The sequence below is a fragment of the Onychomys torridus genome, chromosome 10 (genome assembly GCF_903995425.1).
Source record: "Onychomys torridus chromosome 10, mOncTor1.1, whole genome shotgun sequence".
In the NCBI taxonomy this organism is placed as follows: domain Eukaryota; kingdom Metazoa; phylum Chordata; class Mammalia; order Rodentia; family Cricetidae; genus Onychomys; species Onychomys torridus.
Window position 1 is genome coordinate 7,967,204 of NC_050452.1, and position 23,132 is coordinate 7,990,335.

Genomic DNA, 23,132 nt, shown 5'->3' on the forward strand with positions numbered 1-23,132 from the left:
CAACTCACACTACTCCAGAAACATCACCAATTAAAGCTTCCAATTCAAAGGGGCTACAACAGTGCTTCTCAACCCTCCGAATGCAGAGCCTTTGAGAAAGACCTTCTTGTTGTGGTGACCTTCAGCCATAAAACTGTTTCCTTGCCACTTCATAACTGTAATTCTGCTACTGTTATGCATCATAAATATATGATATAGAGGATACCTGACATGTGACCCCAATGGGATCGTGACCCATGGGTTGAGAACCACTGAGCTAGAGATGGCTCAGCAGTTGAGAGCCCTGGCTGCTCCTTGGGAGGACAAGGGTTCAATTCCCAGCACCCATGTGACAGCTCACAACTGTCTCTAATTCCAGTTACAGGTGATCCAAAGTACTACACTTCAACTGCTGAAGGCACTGCATGCATGTGGTGTTCATACATGCAGGCAGACACCCAGCACATAAAATAGTAAAATCAAATAAAAAATGCCAAAAGTTTCACAATCACATAACCACAAACTCAGTATTCTTCATTTACTCCCAAGACTTGGAAGATTTAAATTTGGATACCATTAACATTCTCTCATTACAGGCTCAGTATTCTGTACCTGAAATGCTTAGAATTAGAACTATTCCAGACTTCAGAATTTTTCAGAATTTAAATAGTGCAGACTTTACTAGTTGAATATGACATTAAAAAAAAAAAAAAAAAAAAAAAAGTTAAGCCGGGCGGTGGTGGCACACTCCTGTAATCCCAGCACTCGGGAGGCAGAGCCAGGCGGATCTCTGTGAGTTTGAGACCAGCCTGGTCTACAGAGCTAGTCCAGGACAGCCTCCAAAGCTACAGAGAAACCCTGTCTCAAAAAACATTTAAAAAAAAAAAAAAATTAAAGCTGGTGGTGGGGGATGGGTGCTGGAGAAATGGCTCAGTGGTTAAGAACTTGCTGCTCTTCCAGCTAACAAGAGTCTAGCTCTCCACACCTATGTCAGGCAAGGCCAAGGGATCAGAGATCCTCTTACCGCACAAACATTTGTATACTCATGAACAAATAAACAAGCAGAATCTTTAATGGAGTTGGCAAGATGCTCATCAAGTGAAAATTACTGCTTCCAACCCCTAAAACCTGAATTTAATCTTCAGAAACCAATTGGTGGAAGGAGAGAACTCTCCTGCAAGTCTTCTGAGCGCCACACTTTCCATGGCATGCATGCACGCACTCTCTCTCCCTCCCTCTCCCCCGCCACACACACACACACACACACACACACACACACACACACACACACACACACAAAATGTCTATCAATGTAATTTTTAAAACTTTTAATTTTTAATTCAAAATTTAAATTCTAGCATCACACTGACTAGAAAACATTAGATTTTAGGTTTAGTGATGGTAATCAACCTCTATTTCTTCATCAAACTAGAAGATATTACCTCACTTAATATATGACTTATCTTGCTATTTGGGGAACTCATCCTGGGAGGGAAGATGGAAACAAAACATCATTAGAATGAAACAACATGCTGGGTGGTGGTGGCACTCACCTTTAATCCCAGCACTCAGGAGGCAGAGGCAGGCAATCTGGGTTCGAGGCCAGCCTGGGCTATAGAGAGAGCTAAAGGACAACAAAGACTACAAAGAGAAACCTTATCTTGAAAAACAAAGAAACAAAACAAAAAAACCATAAAACACCATTGTTGGCCACATTCCACCACTTGACAAACAATGAACAGTATCCTGTTATCTTCTTACTGAGAATGCAACTTGAAAGGTTCTACTGCCTTCGCCACATAGCGGTAAAGGCCTAGAGTCTCAACATTTGGGTGGCTGACGCAAGAGGATCTTGAGTTCAAGGCCACATAGCTACATAGCAAGAAACTGCCTTTTAGGGTGGAAGGTGCTGGAGGGCAGCATGGAGAGATGGCTCAGTGGTTAAGAGCACTGGCTGCTCTTCCAGAAGACATGGGTTTAATTCTAAGCATGCACATGGTGGCCCAAAACCATTTGTAACTCCATTTCCAGGGAATACAACATCCTCTCATGGCCTCTGTGGGCACAAGCATGCACATGGTGCAGAAATGCCTGCAGGTAAAATACCAGTACATATAAAATGAAATAATAAAAAAATAAATCTGGAGCCGGGAGGTAGGCTGGAGAGTTGGCTCAGCAGGTAGGTACTTTTTGCTCTTGCCGAGGACCTGGGTTTGATTCCCAGCACTCTTATAGTGACGCACAACCATCTGTAACTCTGATTCCAGGGGGTCTGACACCCCTTTGTGGACGACCTCTGCAAGCATGTATATTCATTCAGGCAAAACACTCATACACATAAATTTTTTAAAGAAAAGAAATATCAGGAGGCTATTTAAGTTATAGTAAGACCAAATAATAAAAAACTATATTAAGACTGTAAGAGGTAAAATTTAATTGGATACTTATACGGAAAAGATGCTGCTATCTTTTCCTCTTTTGTCAGCAGTTTTATTATGTAGTCCAGGCTAGCCCTGAAGTCACAATCCTCTCAGATTCCCTAGTTATCTACTGCTGGGATTACAAGCATGTGCTACCACATCCAGCCTTAACCTGTGTTTTTAAACATAATTAAGAGCAAGGTAGCACAATAAATTTTAGACTAGTTTGGATTACATGAGAGCCTGTCTTAAAAAATAGGTAAGTAGGTAAGTAGATGATAGATAGATAGATAGATAGATAGATATTAACTGGAGATATAATTCAGTTGATAAGAATGTCTGATGTATAAGCATGAGGCTCTAAATTGAAATACTCACAGGCAAAAGCCAGATGTGGCCACAAAGGCCTCTAACCTCAGCGTTGTGGAGCAGAGAGGCAAATCTTGAGAGCTCACTGACCAGCCATAACCTCATGTTTCAGATTCAGTAACAGGCTTTGTCTCAAGGGAATAAAGCAGAAAACATCCCTTTACTTGTACACTGACATGCATTAATCCCAAACACACAAGTGTAAGAGGACATACTCAAGCTATAAGTATACAACATTACAGGGGAGATGTAGCTAGTGGTGGAACACTTGCCTAGTATGTACACGACCAGGATTCAATCTACAGCACTGAAAAAAGGAGAAAAATAATAATTTTAGAGGGCTGGAAGTGTATTTTACGACAGTGCTTCCTTATTATGTACAAAGCCGTGTTCAATCACCAACGCCACAAAATAAATGATATTAGAGATAGGTATAGCTCAGTGGTAAATAATAATAAAAGGCAACATGCAAAATTTGCTTATTTAAACAAAGAAGCCTAAGTGTGATGGCCCAGCAATCAGGGAGGCAGAGGCAGGCAGATCTCTGTGAGTTCAAGGCCAGCCTGGGCTACCGAAGAGTTCGAGATAAGAGAGAAAAGAATGAATTAAAAATTAAGAATTAAGAATTAAGAAGTGGCTCAGAGCCAGCAGTAGTGGCACAGTCCTTTAATGCCAGCACTCAGAAGACAGAGGCAGGCGGCTCTAGAGAGTTCTAGGAAAGATGCAAAGGAAAGAAGTGGCTCAGCTCAGTAAACAGAAGTGCTCGCTGCCAGTCCTAATATCAGAGTCTGATCCCTAGAACCCGGGCATGGAAAGAGAGAATCAAACACTGAGCACTTGTCCTTTGACTTCCTCAAGATACGCTCACATGGACATGCACGGACACATCCACACAGGCAAACACCCCCACACAAAGTAAGTAAATAAATGCAAAAAAAAAACTATGAAAAAATCAAGCAACATCTGGTGAGGAAAGGGAACCCTTATCAGCACTGTTGTTGAGAGTGCAAGTGCAGCCACTGCAGAAGTAATACAGAGATTCATGAACCAATTAAAAAATAGGTATGACCATTCCTGGGCATAAACATAACCCATAACCAAAGGGCTTTGTAGCCAACCACAGAGATATACCTGCACGTCCATTTTTACTTTTTTTGGTGGGGGAGGCAGTCTCACTATTTATCCCTGGCTGTCCTGAAATGTGACATGCAGTAGACCAGGCTGACCTCAAACACAGAGCTCCACCTGCCTCTGCCACCACACCTGGCCACATCCACATTTATTGATGTTTTCTCTCTTCACAATAAGATGAATCAACCTACTCGTATATCAACAAGTAAATAGATAATAAAAATGTGTTAACAATGGAGTTTTGGTCAACCATAAAGAAAATTTAAATGTGCAGACAATGGATAAGGGATGGAGAGATGGCTAAGAGCACCTATTGCTCTTATAAAGGTACTGAGTTCTCTTGGTTCCCATGACTAACACAGTGGCTCACAAGCACCTATAACTCCAGTTCCACGAGATTCAATGGCTTCTTCTGACTTCTGAGGGAACCAGGCATGCACTCAGTACACACACATACACATGCAGAAAAGTACTCATGAAATAAATCTAAACCAGGCAGTGGTGGCAACACACCTTTAATCCCAGCACTCGGGAGGCAAAGGGAGGAGGAGTTCTGTGAGTTCGAGGCCAGCCTAGTCTACAGAGTGAGTTCCAGGACAGCCAGGACTGTTTCACAGAGAAACCACATCTCAAAAAATAAAAAAAGGAAAAAAGGGGGGGGGAGGTGAAATGGGTTTTGAAGATGTGGTATAGGTAAGAGAACACACATGACATGGCATGAAGTGGAAAAGAAATCAATAAAAGCAAATTATTTACAAAAATGCCATAATGAAACCTACTACTTTGTTAATTTTAGAAAGGAAGGGAGAGATGGCTCAACAGTTAAGAGCACTGGCTGCTCTTCCAGAGGACCTGGGTTTGATTCCCAACACACACATAGTAGCTCACAAGTGCCTATACCTCCAGTTCCAAAGGGTCCAGCACCTTCTTCATGCCATGGGCACTGCACACACAATGCAAAGACATACATGCAGGCAAAATACCCATTACACACAAATAAAATTTAAGAAAAGAGGTAAAAATACAAAACAGCCATCATCAATGTTAGATGAAACTAGCTAAATTTTATACTGCATAAACTTTGTTTTCAATGTAAATGTCTATGGAAAAGTAAAAAAATATTTCAAAGTATCACATCAGGAGTCAGCAGTTAAAGTAACAATTTTGGTTTTCTCCTACCTCCTGTGGGTTTTAATTTTATTGTTTGGTTTTGGTTTTCCAAGAAGACAGGGTTTCTCTGTGTATCTCTGGCTGTCCTGGAACTCACTCTATAGACCAGGTTGTCCTTGAACTCTGAGATCCACCTGCCTTGGGCATGCACCACCACAATGGGCCATCTTATTATTTTTGCTTGTATGTGGTGCTGGAAATATAATCCAGGCCCTCACCAAAGACTAAAGGAAAATTTTTTTAAAATGTAATCCTGGGCTTTATTTAGTTAACAGCACAGAACATAAGAAATGCAGGGCTGAGGAGATGGCTCAGTGGATAAAGGGACCTGCAGCCAAAGTCTGACAATCAGCTCAATTCCCAGGACGCACATAAAAGAAAAACCTATTAAGTATATACATATGATGAGTTCTTTAAAAGATAAACTTTTATTTACATTCCAAAGAGAAATTCAGTATTTACCCAAGGCTGCTGAAATTGTATATCCATGGTGAAGGTGCTTAATTTACTACAAACATTTAAAAGGCTTTGAGTAAGTTCAAGGTCCTCCTCAGGTACATATCAAATTTGAGACTAGCCTGGGTTATATGAGACCTTGTTTCCAAAAAACCCAAATAAATAAATAAAAGCTTCAAAAATTGAATTAAAATTTCAAAGTCTTCAAGTAACATAGAATACATAAAACTTCGTGATTAGTACTTATAGCACTAGAACTACAGTTTAAAAACCAGCAATCTGGGGCTAGAGGGATGGCTCAGAGGTTAAGAGCACCAACTGCCCTTCCAGAGGTCCTGAGTTCAATTCCCAGCACCCACATAGTGGCTCACAACCATCTGTAATGACATCTGGTGCCCTCTTCTGTATACATAATAAATAAATCTTTTTTAAAAAAAAATCAGCAATCTAGCCAAGCATGACAACACACACCTTTAATCCAAGCACTAGGGAGACAGAGAAAAGCAACTCTTTGAGTTCGAGGCCAGCCTGGTCTACATATCCAGTTCCCACCAGCCAAGGCAACATAGTGAGCAATCTCCAGGCCAGCAAGATGGCTCAGCAAGTAAAAATGATCCTCACCAGCAAGCCTGACAACTGCAATTCAATGCCTGGTACCTACAGGACAGAAGGAGAACTCCCACTGGTTGTCCCTGACCTCCAAATGCACACTGGTGCACACACAAATAAAAACACCAATCTCCTAGGGACCCAAACTATACTCACTTGCATCAACTTTATAAGAGCAAGTTCTCATAGACATGTAAGAAGTATTGTCTGCATAACTGCAAAATGTAATCTGGGGGCTGAAGAGATGGATGACTCAGCAGTTAAAAGCACTTGCTGCTCTTGCAGAGGATCCAATCAGCTCTGAACATCCACATGGCAGCTCACAAGAGCCTGCAACTCCAGTTCCATGGACCTGGAACCCTAACCTGACTTCTGGTGGCTGCCGCACACACGCAGTATACTACATCTACACATACACATGAAAACTAAAAAAAAAAAAAAAAAAAAAAGTTATCTGTAGCTACTAAAAACCATATAAAATTTTATTAGCAAAGAATGCTGGCTCATGCTGTCATTCTTAGCACTAGAAAACTAAAGCAAGTGGATAGTTGTGAGTGTAACAGTCAGGGCTACTGAATTCTGGTCAAGTATAGATCAAAGAGTCAATCTGTCTCAAACAAACAAACAAGGTCATCATCTTCCTAGTCCTATCTCGACCTCCTCTTCTTGTTCTCCCAGAACCAAACTCCATAAATTCAGAGATATACTATGGCACTGTCCTTTATTTAACCACTTGAAAACATTTCCTCCATATCCAATAAACAGCAAAATAGCCAGGCGGTGGTGGAACATGTTTGGGAGGCAGAGGCAAGCGGATCTCTGTGAGTTGAAGGCCAGCCTGGTCTACAGAGTGAGTTCCAGGACAGGCTCCAAAGCTACACTGAGAAACCCTGTCTTAAAACACACACACACACACACACACACACACACACACACACACACACAGCAGAATAAGCTCTTCTGACATGGGATAGGAGAAAAACCAAATTAATTAAGGGACTATTCTATTACTAATCTCAATTCTTTGATTCTATTCTAATTCTTTAAACTTTTCGTAAAGTATGAATTTTATATCAAAATTTACGATATATATATATATATTAAACTTTGTTAAGATAATAATGGTCGTATAGAGTACTAATTAATTCTAGAGAAAAGGCTTCGATTAGCTGCCTATACATGTCTTTGTGTTCGAGTCTCTTTTCAGTTTTCTGCAGGAAATCACGGCCAGGCCTAACATCAACTGAAATCTCCAGGAAGAAGATGGGGCCCCACAACGACAATTCCACGTGGAAAATAATATCACTAAGCTGACAAACATCATCTACAGATCAGCTTTGGACTACAAAGTGCTTAGAGCAATTCTGAGATGGCTAGCTGAGATGATCCAGTTTCAAAGATTACTTAAATAAGGACTTGAGATAAACCCTGAACTTTGAAATTATGGATAACAAAGAATATAGTTACCTTTCCTAGAGTTTGTCAATTAACCCAAAATTTTTCTTTTCAGACTAAAGATACCTTCGCCCATACCCAGCAGGAAGCAATTTTACAAATAAGACACCCACATTCCCAAAGGGGTGGTGTGGGGCGGGTGGTTTTGGGTCTTTTAATGGGTTTTGGGTCTGGGATAGTTTTCATTGTTTAGGAGGGTTGGTTACAAGTTGTTGTTAAGGGTTAGGAAAAGGGCTAGGCAAAGGAGATTAGATTTAAGGTGCTTGTTAAAAAAAAAAAAAAAAGAGATAAAAGAAAAAGAAAATTACTAGTTTTAAATACTTTACATTGAATTGGATTGTTTTATAGTGTATACAAATTATATATATATATATATATATATATATAGAGAGAGAGAGAGAGAGATTGTTAGAATATGCCATACACATATTTCTAATCTTGCTCGAGATATTGTACTTATATACCATTCATTTAACAATGTAATGCAACTTGCTAATCCTTGAATGTTAGTATTACCAACTATTAGGATACATAGAAATGAAAGTTAGTGGTTAGACATTACAATTGAACTGAACTTATAGTCATATTAGGTGTGTTTTCAAGATCGAACAGATATATTTTAGATAGACAGGTCATCTTCAAACCCTTCAGAGATCTATAGAATATGGCATTTAAAATGTTTTAATAACTTAGGAGTTTTTCTTTTTTGCTATGACTATAAGACATGTCAGCTCCTGGCAGTACCAATCTACTTCAGAGAAAATATAGGCATTGAAGAAACTGCATATGGAGTTAACTTTCATTGTGGCAAAAGTTAGCCACTGGACAACAAAGTATCCTCGAATCAACTGCTGACAAACAGGACAGACAGGACATGAAACCAAGGACTACCAATTCTTGCCAAAACAAGTGTGGTTGTGGCTTTAACAAAAGGCATCTTCTGAAGCCAGGACAATATGGCACCATCCCTGAAGTGAGTGACCTTTGCAATCTGTAAAAGGTACCGTGCCCTTTTCTTCGAAGGCAGCTGAACAGGGAGTGGGCCAATGGCTTCTGATGTGCAATGGAACAGCAGATGAAACAGTTATTCTTGAAGAATAACTAAGCTCACCCCTCTCAGTAGTAGACTGGCGTTTAATAGAGGGATGTGGAGAAGAACAGGATGCCAAGATGAAGCCACATATACACAGCCAAGAAAAATGGACAGCTGAATTGAAAAAACATCAACTATTTCCAGAATTTAAAATCCTGAATCATGACATGACATGACACTAATGGAATTCAGGTGTTTCTGGTACATGGACTGCTCTCACCAAATGTGAGGTCAAACTGTTGACCTTGTATACATCCTAGTTCACAAATGAGTCTATTGGATACGCTAAGCCTATAGGCTGAAGATGATGCCCCAACACTTCGGAGAAACCTCAGGTGACTGTCCAGGCAGCTGGCTGTTTCTGTCAACACACATTTTTTTTGGAAGCTGCTTGCATGCACTTCCTGTTTTTATTTTTTATTAGGTAGTATTATTTCCTTCTTGGGTCTCTGAGGGAGTTGAAGATCAGTTAGTTATAGTTATAAATCTCTTTGTTAAGGATTTCAGAAAAACTCACTAAGAGCTGTAAGTGTATAAATTTGAAAGACGTTATAAGACAGTTCTGTTAGTAATATAAGTTAGGATAGAAAGTGAATCAGGTACATTTTGGACTTACCAAAATAGGATAGATAATGGAATTATTTTCTCTGAATTTGTCAAATATAAATGGACTAGGATTTTAGTTATAACTTTTTTCCTTTTTTTTCTTTTATTAAAATAGAAAAGGGGAAATGCGGTGATACTATATTTGTAAAATGTGATTTTATTTGTATATTAATAAAGTTGCCTTGGGGTCAGAGCAAGCCAGAGCAGAAGCTGGGTGGTGGTGGTGCATGCCTTTAATCCCAGCACTTGGGAGACAGAGGCAGGCGGATCTCTGTGTGTTCAAGGACACACGCCTTTAATCTCAATACCAACCATAGAAGACCTGGAGGTCTGTATAGAGAGGCCGTGACAAGGAGGTCATGTGGCTGGGTTTACAACCAATGAGAAAGCAGAACAGAAAGTCTATAAAAAAGACAGGACACACAGAAGTAGGTCTCTTGAGGAGAGGAAGGACAGCAGAAGCAGTGAAGGGTAAGGTTTTCAGCTGTTGCTCTGACCTCGTGGTTTTTAACTCTGCAACTGGCTGTGTTTCTTATTTAATAAGCCGGTTACATCTACAGAATAAGCTTTTATGTCTACAGGCCACATCCAATGACTACTTTTCCCTTTTCTTACTTTGGAAGAAATGGGGCCTCATGCAGCCCTGACTCACCTCAAATTCCCTATGTAGCTGAGGATAACCTTGCACTTGTGATCCTACTGCGTCCACTCCTGGGTGCTAACACTACAGGTGTATACCACTAAAATAGGTTTTATGGAGTAATACTATCAAACCCAGAGTTCAGCATGCTAGGCAAGCTTGCTACTGACAGCTATATACCCAACCCATGAAATTTTCTTTCTTTCTTTTATAGGGTTTCTCTGTGTAGCCCTGGCTGTCCTGGAACTTGCTCTGTAGATCAGGCTGGTCTCACAGGGATCCACCTGTCTCTGCCTACTAGTGCTGGGATTAAAGGCGTGCGCCACCACCAAAGGCAGGCAAGCAGTTCTCAAAGACACAGCCTCACCCGTGCACACCCGATCCTGGAAGACAACCAACCAACAATTCTGCTTGAGATGCCAACTGTCCCCTAAGTTTCCATGCTTACCTGCACTAGGACCTCACATCATGAGGAAGGGGCTGCCACAAACCCCACTGTTCTACAGATATGCCATGTTGCTACAACAGGTTTGCTTGAGAATCATTTAATACTTTAGGGCCATGTACTTGGCCTTCCCAAGTACACCCACAGAAAGCTGCATATCCTACCTTCACATAAGTTCCTTGAAAGCCATGAGCTTTTATAAACCAACAAAGTAACCAAAGGCTGGCCTGGTGACAGAGCACGGTCCAGGGAGGCGCAGCTGCTGCAGAGTGGAAGGGTAAAGAGACAATGGGTCCGTCCTGACCTGCCGTACCTGAGACTCTGAACAAGATCCAGCTTCCCAGTGAACAACGAAGGCCACAGTTTCTACATAACACCAAGTGCTGGTGTCTAAAAGAACCCAGGCTGTTTTCTTGGTTAGGGTCATCACTTTCTGACTAACCTATATATAATAACTATTATACATAGTTGTTTGCCAGGGGCAACTTTTTGCCATAGTATTTGTACACAGATATAAATAGTTAGATAAATGGATACCACACTTGACCAAAGTGACTGGAGGAAGAGTTTGACACTCTTTATTAGAACTAGTCCCTAACTGAAATCTGAGAATTATAGCTTTGGCCTATTTCATCAAATGGCAGCTACTCATTTTGAAATTTCCATAAAATGAATAACAATTGTCCTACGTTTCTAACACAGCATCCTCAATTCCCCAGAATTTGGCAGTTCATCATTTCTTCTTTGCTAACTGCTCTATCAATAAAGACACACAAAATCTACCACATTTCCCCAGTTCTTGCTTCCTAGGAGAGAATGTTCTCTCTGTTCCTTAGCTGAATGAAAATGGAACATAAAGTTCTGACATTTTTTTTTTTAATAAAGAGATATGGATTCTGCAAGAGCTCATATTACTTTTGGTTTTCACATGGGGGGATGGGGGGCAGGCTAGCTCAAGATTCAGGTAGAGTGTTCAGAGGGAAGTTACCTGTGAGAAAGCTTTTACCAAACACTTGTTTGAGATCTGCTGATGTGCAAGGTGGCTTCAAATCAATCCTGTATATGCTTGTGAACTGGAGATATCAGATCTTACCTCAAAAAATTTATGTGGTACTAGGGACTAAACAAACCTAGATTTCACCATGTGTCAGGCAAACATTCTACCAACTGAGCTACATTCACAATCCAAATACTACCTTTTTTAAAACTATATATATTTGCATCTACGTGTGGTGTGTGTGTGTGTGTGTGTGTGTGTGTGTGTGTGTGTGTGTACACGCACACTATATCCCCTAGAACAGCATTTACAGGTGGTTGTGAGGTACAGATGCTGGAAACTACCTCCAGTCCTCTCCCGAGAGCTGCAATCATTCTTAAGCACTGAGCCATATCTTTAGTCCCACTTTTTTTTTTTAACATTTATTTTTGTGTGTGGCAAGTGTGTCAATGTCAAAAGACAACTTGAAGAAGCTGGGTTATCTCCATCTACCAAGTAGGTTTCAGGAATGGCATTCAGGTGGCAGGCTTAGCAGCAGATGCTTTTTCCAGCTGAACCATCTTGCTGGGCCCCAGTATTTTTTTTTAAAGCCAGGCATGGAGGCATACATGTATCAAGAGACATAGGCAGACAGATCTCTGAGGCTAACCTGGTCTACAGAGCCAGTTCCAGGATAGGCAGGGCTACACAGAGAAACCCTGTCTCAAAATCCAAAAGAAAAAAATTATCTTTGGGAGCTCAAGAGATGGCTCAGTTATTTAGAGCACTGTCTGTTCTTCCAGAGGTCCTTAAGTTCAATTCTGAGCACCCACACGATGACTCACGAGGCTTTCTTCTGGTGTTAGGCATATACGCAGACAAAACACCCATATATACATATATATACATAGTACACAAACAAGCCTTTTGTTTTAGGTTTATTTTTATTTATGAGTGTTTTGCCTATATGTAGGTATGAATGCCTGGTGCCTCCAGAAGTCAAAAGAAGGCATCAAATCTCCTGTAACTGGAATTAAAGATGGTTGTGAGCCACCGTGTAGGTGCTGGGAATCAAACCCAGGTCCTCTGCAAGAGCAACAAGAGCCTAAGCACTGACCCATTCCTCTAGCACCTCTACTACCTTCATTTTACACACACACACACACACTCACACACACATACACACACACACACACACACACACACACACACACACACACGCGCGCGCGCGCGCGCGCGCACACACACACACACACACACACACACACACACACACACACACACAGAGGTTAATATGCCAGCTGTGGTGGCTCACACCTTTAATCCCAGCATCTAGGAGGCAGATCTGTGAGTTCCAGACCAGCCTGGTCTACAGAGTGAGTTCCAGGCCAGCCAGAGCTGCATAGTAATCAGTGTTCATTACAGAGACAATGCTGATACCTTCCTGTGTTAATATACTGCATATTTTATAGTGCTTCATCATTTATAGATGTTACATTATAAAGCTTTTGAATTACAGCTGATCATGGCAGTTCATGCCTATAATCTATTCCTTGGGAACTGAAACAGAACTATTTGAGGATAGCCTGGGCTACAGAGACCTAGGCCCAAAATACAAATAAATAATATTTAGATGGAAATTGTGAATAATTTATCTGTTAGCCAGTGCTTCAAATATTAATTGGTTAGAGAAATAATAACTTAAGATTTTCCAAGTTTAAAAAAAAATCTGCAACCAGGTGGTGGTGGCACGCTCCATTAATCCCAGCACTCGGGAGACAGAGCCAGGTAGATCTCTCCGAGTTCGAGGCCAGCCTGGTCTATAGAGCCAGATCCAGAACAGGCACCAAAACTAAGGAGAAACTCTGTCTTGAAAAAAACAAAAACAAAAACAAAAACAAAAAATCTGCAATTAAACAGGAATATTACTTGCAAGTTCCAGGCCAGCCTAGACTAAAAAGTAAAAGAACAATGTCATTCTCCCCATACAAAAGCCAGACATAGTTCATGACTGTAATTCCAACACTTGGGAGCCTGAGGCAAGAGGACCAGGAAGGACTTCAAAGCCAGCCTTGAATTGTCAAAACAATAGGTAGAGGGTTGGGGATTTAGCTCAGTGGTAGAGCATTTGCCTAGCAAGTGCAAGGCCCTGGGTTCGATCCTCAGCTCAAAAAAAAAAAAAAAGGTACAGCTGGGCGTGGTGGCACACACCTTCACCTTTAAGCCCAGCAGAGGCAGGTGTATCTTTGTGAGTTCAAGGCCAGCCTGGTCTACAAAGCAAGTTCCTAGAAACCCAGAGCTGCTACACAGAGCAACCTTTTTTTTTTGGGGGGGGGGGACAGGTAGAGGTAAGTACCCTATAGGATTCTTAGCCTGATTCTAGACTTCAATAGGCCTTTTACCTGTAGGTAAATTTATGTGCAGAGTTACATAATGTTATGTTTATATGGTGAGAATTTACAGCTAGAGAACCTCTCCAGGACTACAGGTACAACTGATAATATTGTAGCCAAACACTGATGACAAAGTAAACAGTTTAGAAACTATTATTGCTATTTTTTTTTCTTGTTAGACATATTACATTCTACCAGATTTATTTACCTGGTTTCAAGACAACGTTTCACTGTGGCCTGTCTGGCCTCAAACTCAGGATCTTGCCTCCGACTCCCAAGTAAAGACATGGATGCCCCACAATGCTCTGCTCTCTGCTAATTTTTTTTGTTTTTACTGTTAATTGTATGTGTAGGGGTGAGTATGTTCACATACCTTGAAGGTCAAGACAGTGTCTGACCCTCTGATCCCCTCAAGTTGGAGTAATATGGCAGCCGTGAACCACCCCACATGTGTGCTAGAAACCAATTTCAGGTCCTCTGCAAGAGCAAGCAAATACTCCTAACCATAGAATCATCTCCTCAGTCTAGTCTCTGTCAATTTTTTTTAAAATGTTCTACAGTATTCCTCCTTTGAGCCTCTTCCAATCTCAAGAGTTCTCTTTTCCTTATTAAATTTATATTTGAGCCCCTTAATGATTAAATAAGTGGCCACTACACACCTTTAAGAAGGAGAGGCAGTGAATTGAGGCCAGTCTGGACTACACAGTGAGTTCCAGGACAGTCAGGGCTACAGAGAGACAGACAGAGAGACAGAGACACGGGGAGGAGGAGGGAGAGATAGACCCGGTCTTAAAAAAGAAAAAGAAAAAGCACATGGTTTGAGGGACGTAATTCTGAACTTGGAATCAAGAATGAGTACTCCTCTTTGCACCACCTATAGGGAAGGGAAGGATAGCCAACACATAACTACCAGGTAAAGTTACAAGAGAGACATAACCCACTGCAATTTAAAAGGCTGAACTCTAGCTCTGGGGATCTGACGGCTGCTCCCTGACCTCTGCAGGCACAAGGAGTGCAGGTGGTGCGTTCATATACAGAAAATTAAAGATCTAAAATTTTTAAAAACCTGATTTTCTTTGTTGCTTTTGTTGAGGGGAGGGCCTTGAATTCATCTTTTTTGTTTGTTTGTTTGTTTTCAAGACAGGGTTTCTCTGTGTAGTTTTGGTGCCTACCCTGGATCTAGCTCTGTAGACCAGGCTGGCCTCGAACTCACAGAGATCCGCCTGGCTCTGCCTCCCCCCCTGCCCCCACAGAACTGGGATTAAAGGTGCACCACCACCCGGCCTTGAGCTCATCTTGTAGCCTAGAAGACCCCTGACCTTGTGATCCCCCTGCCTCACCTTCCTGAGTAGTTAGGATTACAGACAAGTCTGTACCACCAGGCCAGGCTAATTCAACAAGTTTTAGTCAAAGTTCAACCATCATGAAGCTCCATGCATCATGTGCATGGGCAAACATTACCACATGTGATATGTTGGCCTTGTTCTCAGATAATTTAATATTACAATTGCAATACAAAATCAGCACAAGGGTTGGGGATTTAGCTCAGTGGTAGAGTGCTTGCCTAGCAAGCACAAGGCCCTGGGTTCGATCCCCAGCTCAAATTAAAAAAACAAAAAAAAAAAACAAAAAAACCACACAGCACAAATGAAAATATTGTTCTGAGATAGGGTCTCACTACATATGAAAACAGTTAAGATAACTACAATGTTGAAAGAAAGAGACAAGGCAGAGCCAGGCGGATCTTTGTGAGTTCGAGGCCTGCCTGGGCTACCAAGTGAGTTCCAGGAAAGGCACAAAGCTACACAGAGAAACCCTGTCTCGAAAAACCAAAAAAAAAAAAAAAGAGAGAGAGAGAGAGAGAGACAGAGGAGGGAGAGAGGAAGGGAAGGAGGGAAGGAGGGAGGGAGGGTAAGAGACCAGCCCCCATACAAACTTATTTACCCAAGGAACTCTTGAGGAATGCGGGGTAAGAGACTTAGAAATATAGAGGGGAGAGAAACACAGGGTAGACCCGGGTGGGCCTGGATCCTTATCCACCAGGCCAGAACTTTAGTCCAAAGGTCTACTTATAACAATGCCAAGGGGTGGAGCAAAGGACCTCCCCCTTGCTAGTCACAGTCACCTGGTGCCCGTGGTCCAGTCAACCTCCCATGTAGTCCTGCTGGGTACAGCCACTAGGAAACCTAGTGGAAGGGAGGAAGGGAGGAAGGAAACACAGAGAAACCTTGTTTCAAAAAATCCAAAAGAAAAAAGAAAGAAAATATCTCATGAGATGATTGAAGACATCACATTTTCTTTCAAAGGGGCCTTAAAGAAAACATTAAGGGGGGTAAGAACCTTTAGAGACCACTGACTTACACATGGTACCTTTTTCTTTTTATGGTCGTGTGCAAGCATGTGTGTGTTCAGAGAATAAACTCACTCAAGGTATCCTTTTACACAGTCAAGCACCTTTACCCCTGAGCAATCCCATCAGCCCTTAAAAATGGTCTCTTTCTTTATCATACAGATGTCATCTCTTTTCAAATATATTCTTTAGATACAACTTTAGTTTACAACTTTCCTAGTTAGGCTTAAAATAATGTTTTAAATCACACCTTAAGAAATGGGTGGAGAGATGGCTCAGTGGTTAAGAGCACTGATAACTCTTCCAGAGAAGCTAGATTCAGTTCTCAACACCCACATTGGGCAGCTCACAACTGTCTGAAACTCCAGCTCCGGGGATCTGATGTCTCTGGCCTTAGGCAGCTGCATTCACAAGAATATACCCACAGACAGACAGACAGACAGACAGACAGAGACAGACAGACAGACACACACACACACACACACACACACACACACCCCTACCTACAAACAAAAACAAAAATTAATCTTTAAATTCCCCCTAATCATTTTTCCTAATGCATACTAAACAATAAAGCTACTTTCAAGTTTGAGAAGACACAATAACCAATATATTTCTAAGTTACAAATGTTTTACTGAAAATTTTAAGTGCTAAAACTTATGTTTACATATCACTGTACCAAGAATGAAATTTATGTCAAAATAGGAATAACTTTAAAATACTAGGAAAATTCACAATGACACAAATATTGGAAAGTATAATTTGAATATATGCAAACACCTACTTGTATCTCTCATGAAGTAAATATACACAGCTGAAAATAAATTACAACCCTTTTAGTCAATAAGGTTCAAGTACATAATAATGTAAAACTGAAACACAAAAAGGGCATTACAGTCTACACTGAATGTAAGTGCCGATACTTCAAATGAACATTTTCTCACAAATCAAGTTTTTGTAAATTACCTTTTCATCTGAATCACCTCTTCCAACCTAGGCCTGTGGGCCCATTAAGTAGCTGACTTGCAATATACCTCTTTTTGAAAGCAGAAATACAATCTTGCAAGGGCCACAAATAAAATATGTAATACAATAATAAAGAAGAAGGCCTATCATTTTCAGATATAGACCATGAGTACTCGAGATGGTTGTCTTTGGTACAGAGATCTTCTTATAATAGATTTTACTCCTTAAACCACGAATGGTACGCTAAAGAAATACTATCGCCTTCATTTTTAATTAAGGTAAGACGGTCCCAATCATCACTATCGCAGTTCATTTTCTGCTATTTAAGGGCTGGCAGATGGATTTAATACACCCACACACCCTCAAGGGAAGGGAAAATCACCACCCTTCTCCCGGGGACTTTAATGAAAACGAGCAGGTAAGCAAGGCCTCCCCAGCACGCTGGGAATCAAAGAGGGCGGCCCTCTGGCTCGGACTGCGGAGGAGAGCCCGGTCCTCCGACCCCACCTCCCTCCGCTCCTCCGCAGGGGACGGGGGCGGCAGGGCTCATTAGGGCCTCCATTAATTGACACCTGTAATGAGGAAACTTTCCGGGCCCGCCCAGGCCTGACTGGGCCGGAGCTGCGCCGCGGCCTCCGGGCGCAGGTGACCCGGCCGGCCTGGGCCCGAGACGCCGGCCGCCCCGCCACCGCGCACCTTCCCGGGCTCCCGGGCCCGCACGCCGTCCGGCCGTCCGGCCGTCCGGACCGTCGCCCTGGGCAGGCCGCGGCAGGCCGGAGAGCGGCGCGGGGCCCCCACACCGTGCACCCCGACAGGTCCCCCGCCCGGCTCCTTACTTTCATTTAACACCTCCACCAGGTCTGCGCAGTTCTCGCACATCGTTCGGCCGCCGCCCCCCCCCTCCCCCGCTTCGGATCGCACGGACTGATCCCGACCGGCGGGGGGGAGGGGACAGAGGCAGGGGAGGGGGCCGGCCTGCCGGCGGGGCGGGGAAACGACCGGGGCGGGCGGCGGCGGCGAGGACGGGGCGGGGAGCGGAGGGTGGGGGAGGGGGCCGGCGGCCCGGCGGCGGGCGGGGGCGGGGAGGGAGGCGCAGGCCTCGGGGCGCCGAGGCGCGGGCGGCGGGGGACGGGGGAGGACGGGGGAGGGAGGAGGGAGGGGAGGGTGGGGAGAGAAGCAGCAGAGTCACTTCACCACCGACCGGACGCCGCGGCCACCGCCGCCGCCGCCGCCATTTTAATGGAGCGCTCGGGCTGCGCTCGGCTCTTTCCGCCCAGGCGCAGGAGCCGCGGAGAGGCGCCGCGCGCTCATTCCTCCGCCCTCCCGGCTCCCCCGCCCTCCGCCTCCTGCCGCACACACGCCGCACGCCGCACGCCCTGCCGGAGCCGCTGGCCGCCCTCCCTTTCCTCTTCCGTCCGGCCTCCCCGCCCTCGGCCCACCCCCTCCGCGCGCTCGCCCACCCCGCCCCGCCCGGATCTCTGTCAGAGGCCGGAAGGGAGTCGGGCGAGGAGAAGATGGCGGACCTCCGGCCCCGGCCGGCCGGCTCGGCGCTCCGGGGAGGCTCGGGCGTGCGGGCGGGCGGCGTGGTCGGCGCCTGGCGCGGAGAGAGTGGAGCAGCCCGGGGCGCGTCCTGCCCTCAGCCCCTGCTGTGGCTCTCGTGCGCCTCCGCAGGGACTCCCTGGCGGGCCTAGACATGGCGCGCTGGAGTGCCCCGCGACACCTCGAGTTCACTCACGAGGTCTCCTCACACGCTGCCTGCCCGTTCTTCCTCGGAAGTGGTGTGATGGGCGTCTTCAGCAAGCCAGACAGAACGAGCGGCTAGCGTGAGGAACGAAGCCTGGCGTGATGGTTAATGCGGTGACCCATCCCTAAACGCAGGCAGGAGGATTGATCTGAGTTCGAGGGCAGCATGATCGACTTTTAAATTCTCGCCTGTGATATTGACAAGTCTGTACAGAAATGGAATCTTTGGGGAAGAATTACCCTTCCCTAATATATGGGTTAATTCAACTAACGTGTATTTTAGCCCTTCTTTTTGCCAGAAAAAAATGATCTAAATATGGAAAGTAATTAAAAAAAAAAAAAAAACATTTTGTAAGGTTGGTGTAGTGCTTTCGCTAGATAGGGTTCTTGCTGTATTAGTCCAGGCTGGAATTGAATTCCCTCTCGTGCACCTGCCTTCTAGGAACTGGGATTACAGGTGTGTGTCACTCTGTGCAGTTATACCTTATCCCGACTTCTAACATTTAAAGTTACAAGTAGGATAAGAGCTAACCTTGACATTGATGTACAGGGTAATAAAATCTGGGTCCCTGCCAGACGGTGGTGATACACCCCTTTAATCCCAGCACTTGGGAGTTCGAGGCTAGCCTGGTTCCAGGACAGCCAGAGGCACACAGAGAAACTGTCTCAAAAAGAAGAGAAAAGAAAATCTGGGCCCTGAATCTTCCCTTGACCAAGTGTCTATTCTTACACCGGTTATTCGAGAAAAAATCTTTCTGACAAGTCTTGTAGCACTATAAATAAATGCTAGTATCAAGCCTGTAATTCCAGCACTTGGGAAGCAGAGGCAAGATTGTAACTCGTTTAAGGTCAGCCTGGTCTACATCCTGAGTCCCGGCCACTCAAGGCTACATGACACAGCCCTGTCTCAAGGACAAGAACAAAAAAACTGAGCTGGGTTGTAGTAAAGTGTTAGGCAGCTTGCTTAGCATGCACATACCTCAATTCAGTCCCCACAGATCCATATACATAGACACACAGAAATGCTCTGAGAATCTGGAGAACCAGTGATGATTCTTCATTATCTACAGGGCTGAACAGACCCCTAGTAGGTGCAAATAGTAAATGTTTTAGACTTTATAGAAAATCTGGGCCCTAGTGGTTACAAACCTGTAAATCAAGTCAGCAGGCTGAATATAAGGGCTGGACACGTGGCTCAGGATGTGCTGACAGGGCACCTGTAACTGCTGGTAACTCCAGCTTCAGGGGTCTTAAGCCACCTTCTGACCTATACTTAGAGACTTAGGCAAACATTCATATACATAAACTAAAAAATAAAGTTTAAGCCAGGAGGTGGTGGTGCACACCTTTAATCCTAGCACTCAGGAGGCAGGGGCAGGTGGGTCTCTGAAGTTCGAGGCCAGACTGCTCTACAAATCTAGTTCCAGAACAGCCAGGACTGTTAACACAGAGAAACCCTGTTTCAAAAAAGAAAACAAAAGTTAATGGACAATGAGTTTTGAAAGTTGTAATTTTTACATGTTAGAAAATACTGCTGTTGCATATTTTCTCTCATTTCTGGATGTTAGCTTTGAATCTTCAGATATCTGTGTTCCATTTGGAATATCTGTAGAGGTCAGGGATTTGGTAAGGGGCCAGGGGAAGAGGCTTTAAGAGGGACAAGGCCAGTGGTGTAGAAGGTAACAGGAGTGATAGAGAAGGAACGGGTAAAGGGGAGTGAGGACGGGGAGGAAGGAGCGTGGAGGGTAACTAATAGTAAAAGCCACATGGAAACAACTGTGCAGCAGCCTCCTAAACTATATCTGTACATGAAAAGAGCTTTAGGGTTGGAAAGGGCTCAGCAGAAGACCCAAGTTTAATTCCCAGCACCCACAACCGGCATCTCACAACCACCTGTAACTTCAGCTCTAGAGAGATATAACCTACGCTCACATGCACACATACCCTATTTAATGGGGGAGGGAATACCACAATTCGACACCTCATCCTAGCAAAACAGTACCACTATTTTGACTGTGGCCAGTTGGGTCACATAGATCCCCAAAAGCATTAATAGGCTATTGCTGATACTCTTGGCTACCCTCTAGAACTTGATGGTAGAATCCTGCTGATGATACCACATACTAGAGTCATAAAACATGGGAAAAATCAAGCTAGTACTCACCTGGAAGCTCTACTGGCTAGCTTTCATTGTCCTGGAAAGTGTTGTAAACACTGCAAGAGGAAAGTAGTCATCCTCAAATCTCACCCAGCTGTGAACCCTGCAAACTACAACTAACCTAACAAAGTATGTCACCTGGCACAAATATAGGAGTAACAAACCACTTTCTGGTCAAATGTAAGGTCTGCTAATGAGACAGAATCTATACCTAGTGCTGTAAAAGGGCTAAGAACCTGTCATGAAAACCCAGTACTAGTATTCTACTAGCTGGACATAATATTAAAACAACTTCTTATTGACTTAGAGCTGTACCCATAGATCAGAGCAGCTCCCAACCCTCATCAGAGAATCTCCTTGCAGTAGATGGCAGTTAACACAGAGACTCAACTACTCAATGTGAGTGGACCACTCACTCCTAAATGGGCTGTACATATCACATTCCTTGCCCCAACACTCTGGCGTCTTTGTGGGAGAAAGATTGTAAGAGCCAGGGGATAAACATTGTTTTCCAAACACTTAAGCCAGTGTCACATGAACTGACAGTATCCTAGCACAGAAGGGGAAAAGGTGCATACAAAACCCGACCACTAGGTGAGGAGCTATAGGCATTCGATAGCTGTTAGCAGAGGGTTAGTTTTTCTTTAATGACCTGACCTCTGGTCATAGGCCACGTCGGGGCAGGCCCCCCTCCCAGCCATAGATAAGAGAGAGGCTGCTGAACTACAGCCCACAGGCCAAGTCTGGTCCACTACATTGTTTTAAATGTTTGTAGGTTGAGAATGGCTGTACTTTGAGGGTCTGTGTGTTCTAGGAGTAGAAACCAAAGCTGTGCATATGCAGGGCAAATGCTTAATCACCAAGGTCATCCCTACCTGTGTTTTATTGATTGAGGAGGGAAAAAAACATTTAAAAAAAAAAACAGATTTTTTTAATGTAATACCAACATTCAGTGGAAAGTTCCAACTCAAAGCAGTCATCCTTCCAAGTGTTGGGATTTTCAGACCATTAACTGATACCATACTACTTTTGGTCTACCTTGAAAAGCAGTAGATAGCTGGACATTTTGAAGAAGCTGTCTTTTTGTTTGTTTGATTGATTGATTTTTAAGACAGTATAGCCCTGGTTGTTTCAGAACTCACTCTGTAGACTCACAGAGATCCTCCTTCCTCTGCCTCCCAAGTCCTGGGATTAAAGGTGTGCACCACCACCACCACCACCACCACCACCACCACCACCAGGCTAGAGGCTGGCTTTTTTCATTCAGTATTTTGTTTACACATACCATCTAGTAGTAGAATTATGGTTGGTTGGTTGGTTGGTTTGGTTTTTTGAGACAGGTCTGTCTGCCTGCCTGTGGTGGGCCTACTCATTTCTTTATGGGAGGCTCTGTTTAAATTTCTCCCCAGGGTACTCTTGAGGAGAGTGAAATGAGAAATATTTAGATAGAGGATAGAAAGGAGAGAAACAGAAACACAGGATAACCTTGGGAGGGCCTGGATCAATATCCACCAGCCTCTTCTGTCTCTTCTAAAGGGCCTTTTATAGGAATGCCAAGGGGTGCAGCAAAAGACCTTCCCCTAGCACAGACTAGTACAGACCCTTTCCAATCACCTGGTAACCACATACATGGTCAAGCAATGCAGCTCTAATGCAGCTCTTCTGGGTAAAGCAAGCTCAGATCTCACTAGGAAACCTTTGTGGGCCTCCCCACCTGCCTCTGCCTCCCCAGTGCTGGCACCACCTGGCTGCACAAATAAATTTTATTTTGTTTCATTTATTTGTTTGTTTTTTTGTTTTGTTTTGTTTTGGTTTTTTAAGACATGGTTACTCTCTTTTCCTGGCTGCCCTGGAACTCACTTTGTAGATCAGGCTGGCCTCACACTCACTAAAATCTGCTGGCCTCTGCCTCCCAAGTGCTGATATTAAAGGTATGCGCCACCACCAACCCACCAAATTTTTGTTTTGTTTTGTTTTGTTTTTTCAAGACAGGGTTTCTCTGTGTAGTTTTGGTGCCTGTACTGGAACTTGCTCTGTAGACCAGGCTGTCCTCAAACTCACAGAGATCCACCTGGCTCTGCCTCCCAAGTGCTGGGATTAAAGGCGTGCATCACCACTGCCCAACCCAGATTTTATTTTTTATATGCATTGGTGATTTGTCTGCATGTACAT

General features: G+C 43.6%; 1 protein-coding gene across 4 annotated transcripts in view; it reads right to left on the reverse strand.

Annotated features, from left to right (window-relative positions):
• Positions 1–18,402, reverse strand: part of Usp34 (ubiquitin specific peptidase 34) — a 193,959-nt gene extending 175,557 nt beyond the window's left edge. For 3 of the 4 annotated variants that reach the window (XM_036201253.1, XM_036201254.1, XM_036201251.1), the window contains exon 1: positions 17,896–18,046. In XM_036201253.1, coding sequence (XP_036057146.1) covers positions 17,896–17,938 — 43 coding nt within the window. In that variant the 5' untranslated portion in view covers positions 17,939–18,046. Of the gene's footprint in view, positions 1–17,895 lie in introns of all 4 variants that reach the window. The other variant, XM_036201252.1, reaches the window with a different exon arrangement.
• Positions 18,403–23,132: the final 4,730 nt, after the last annotated feature.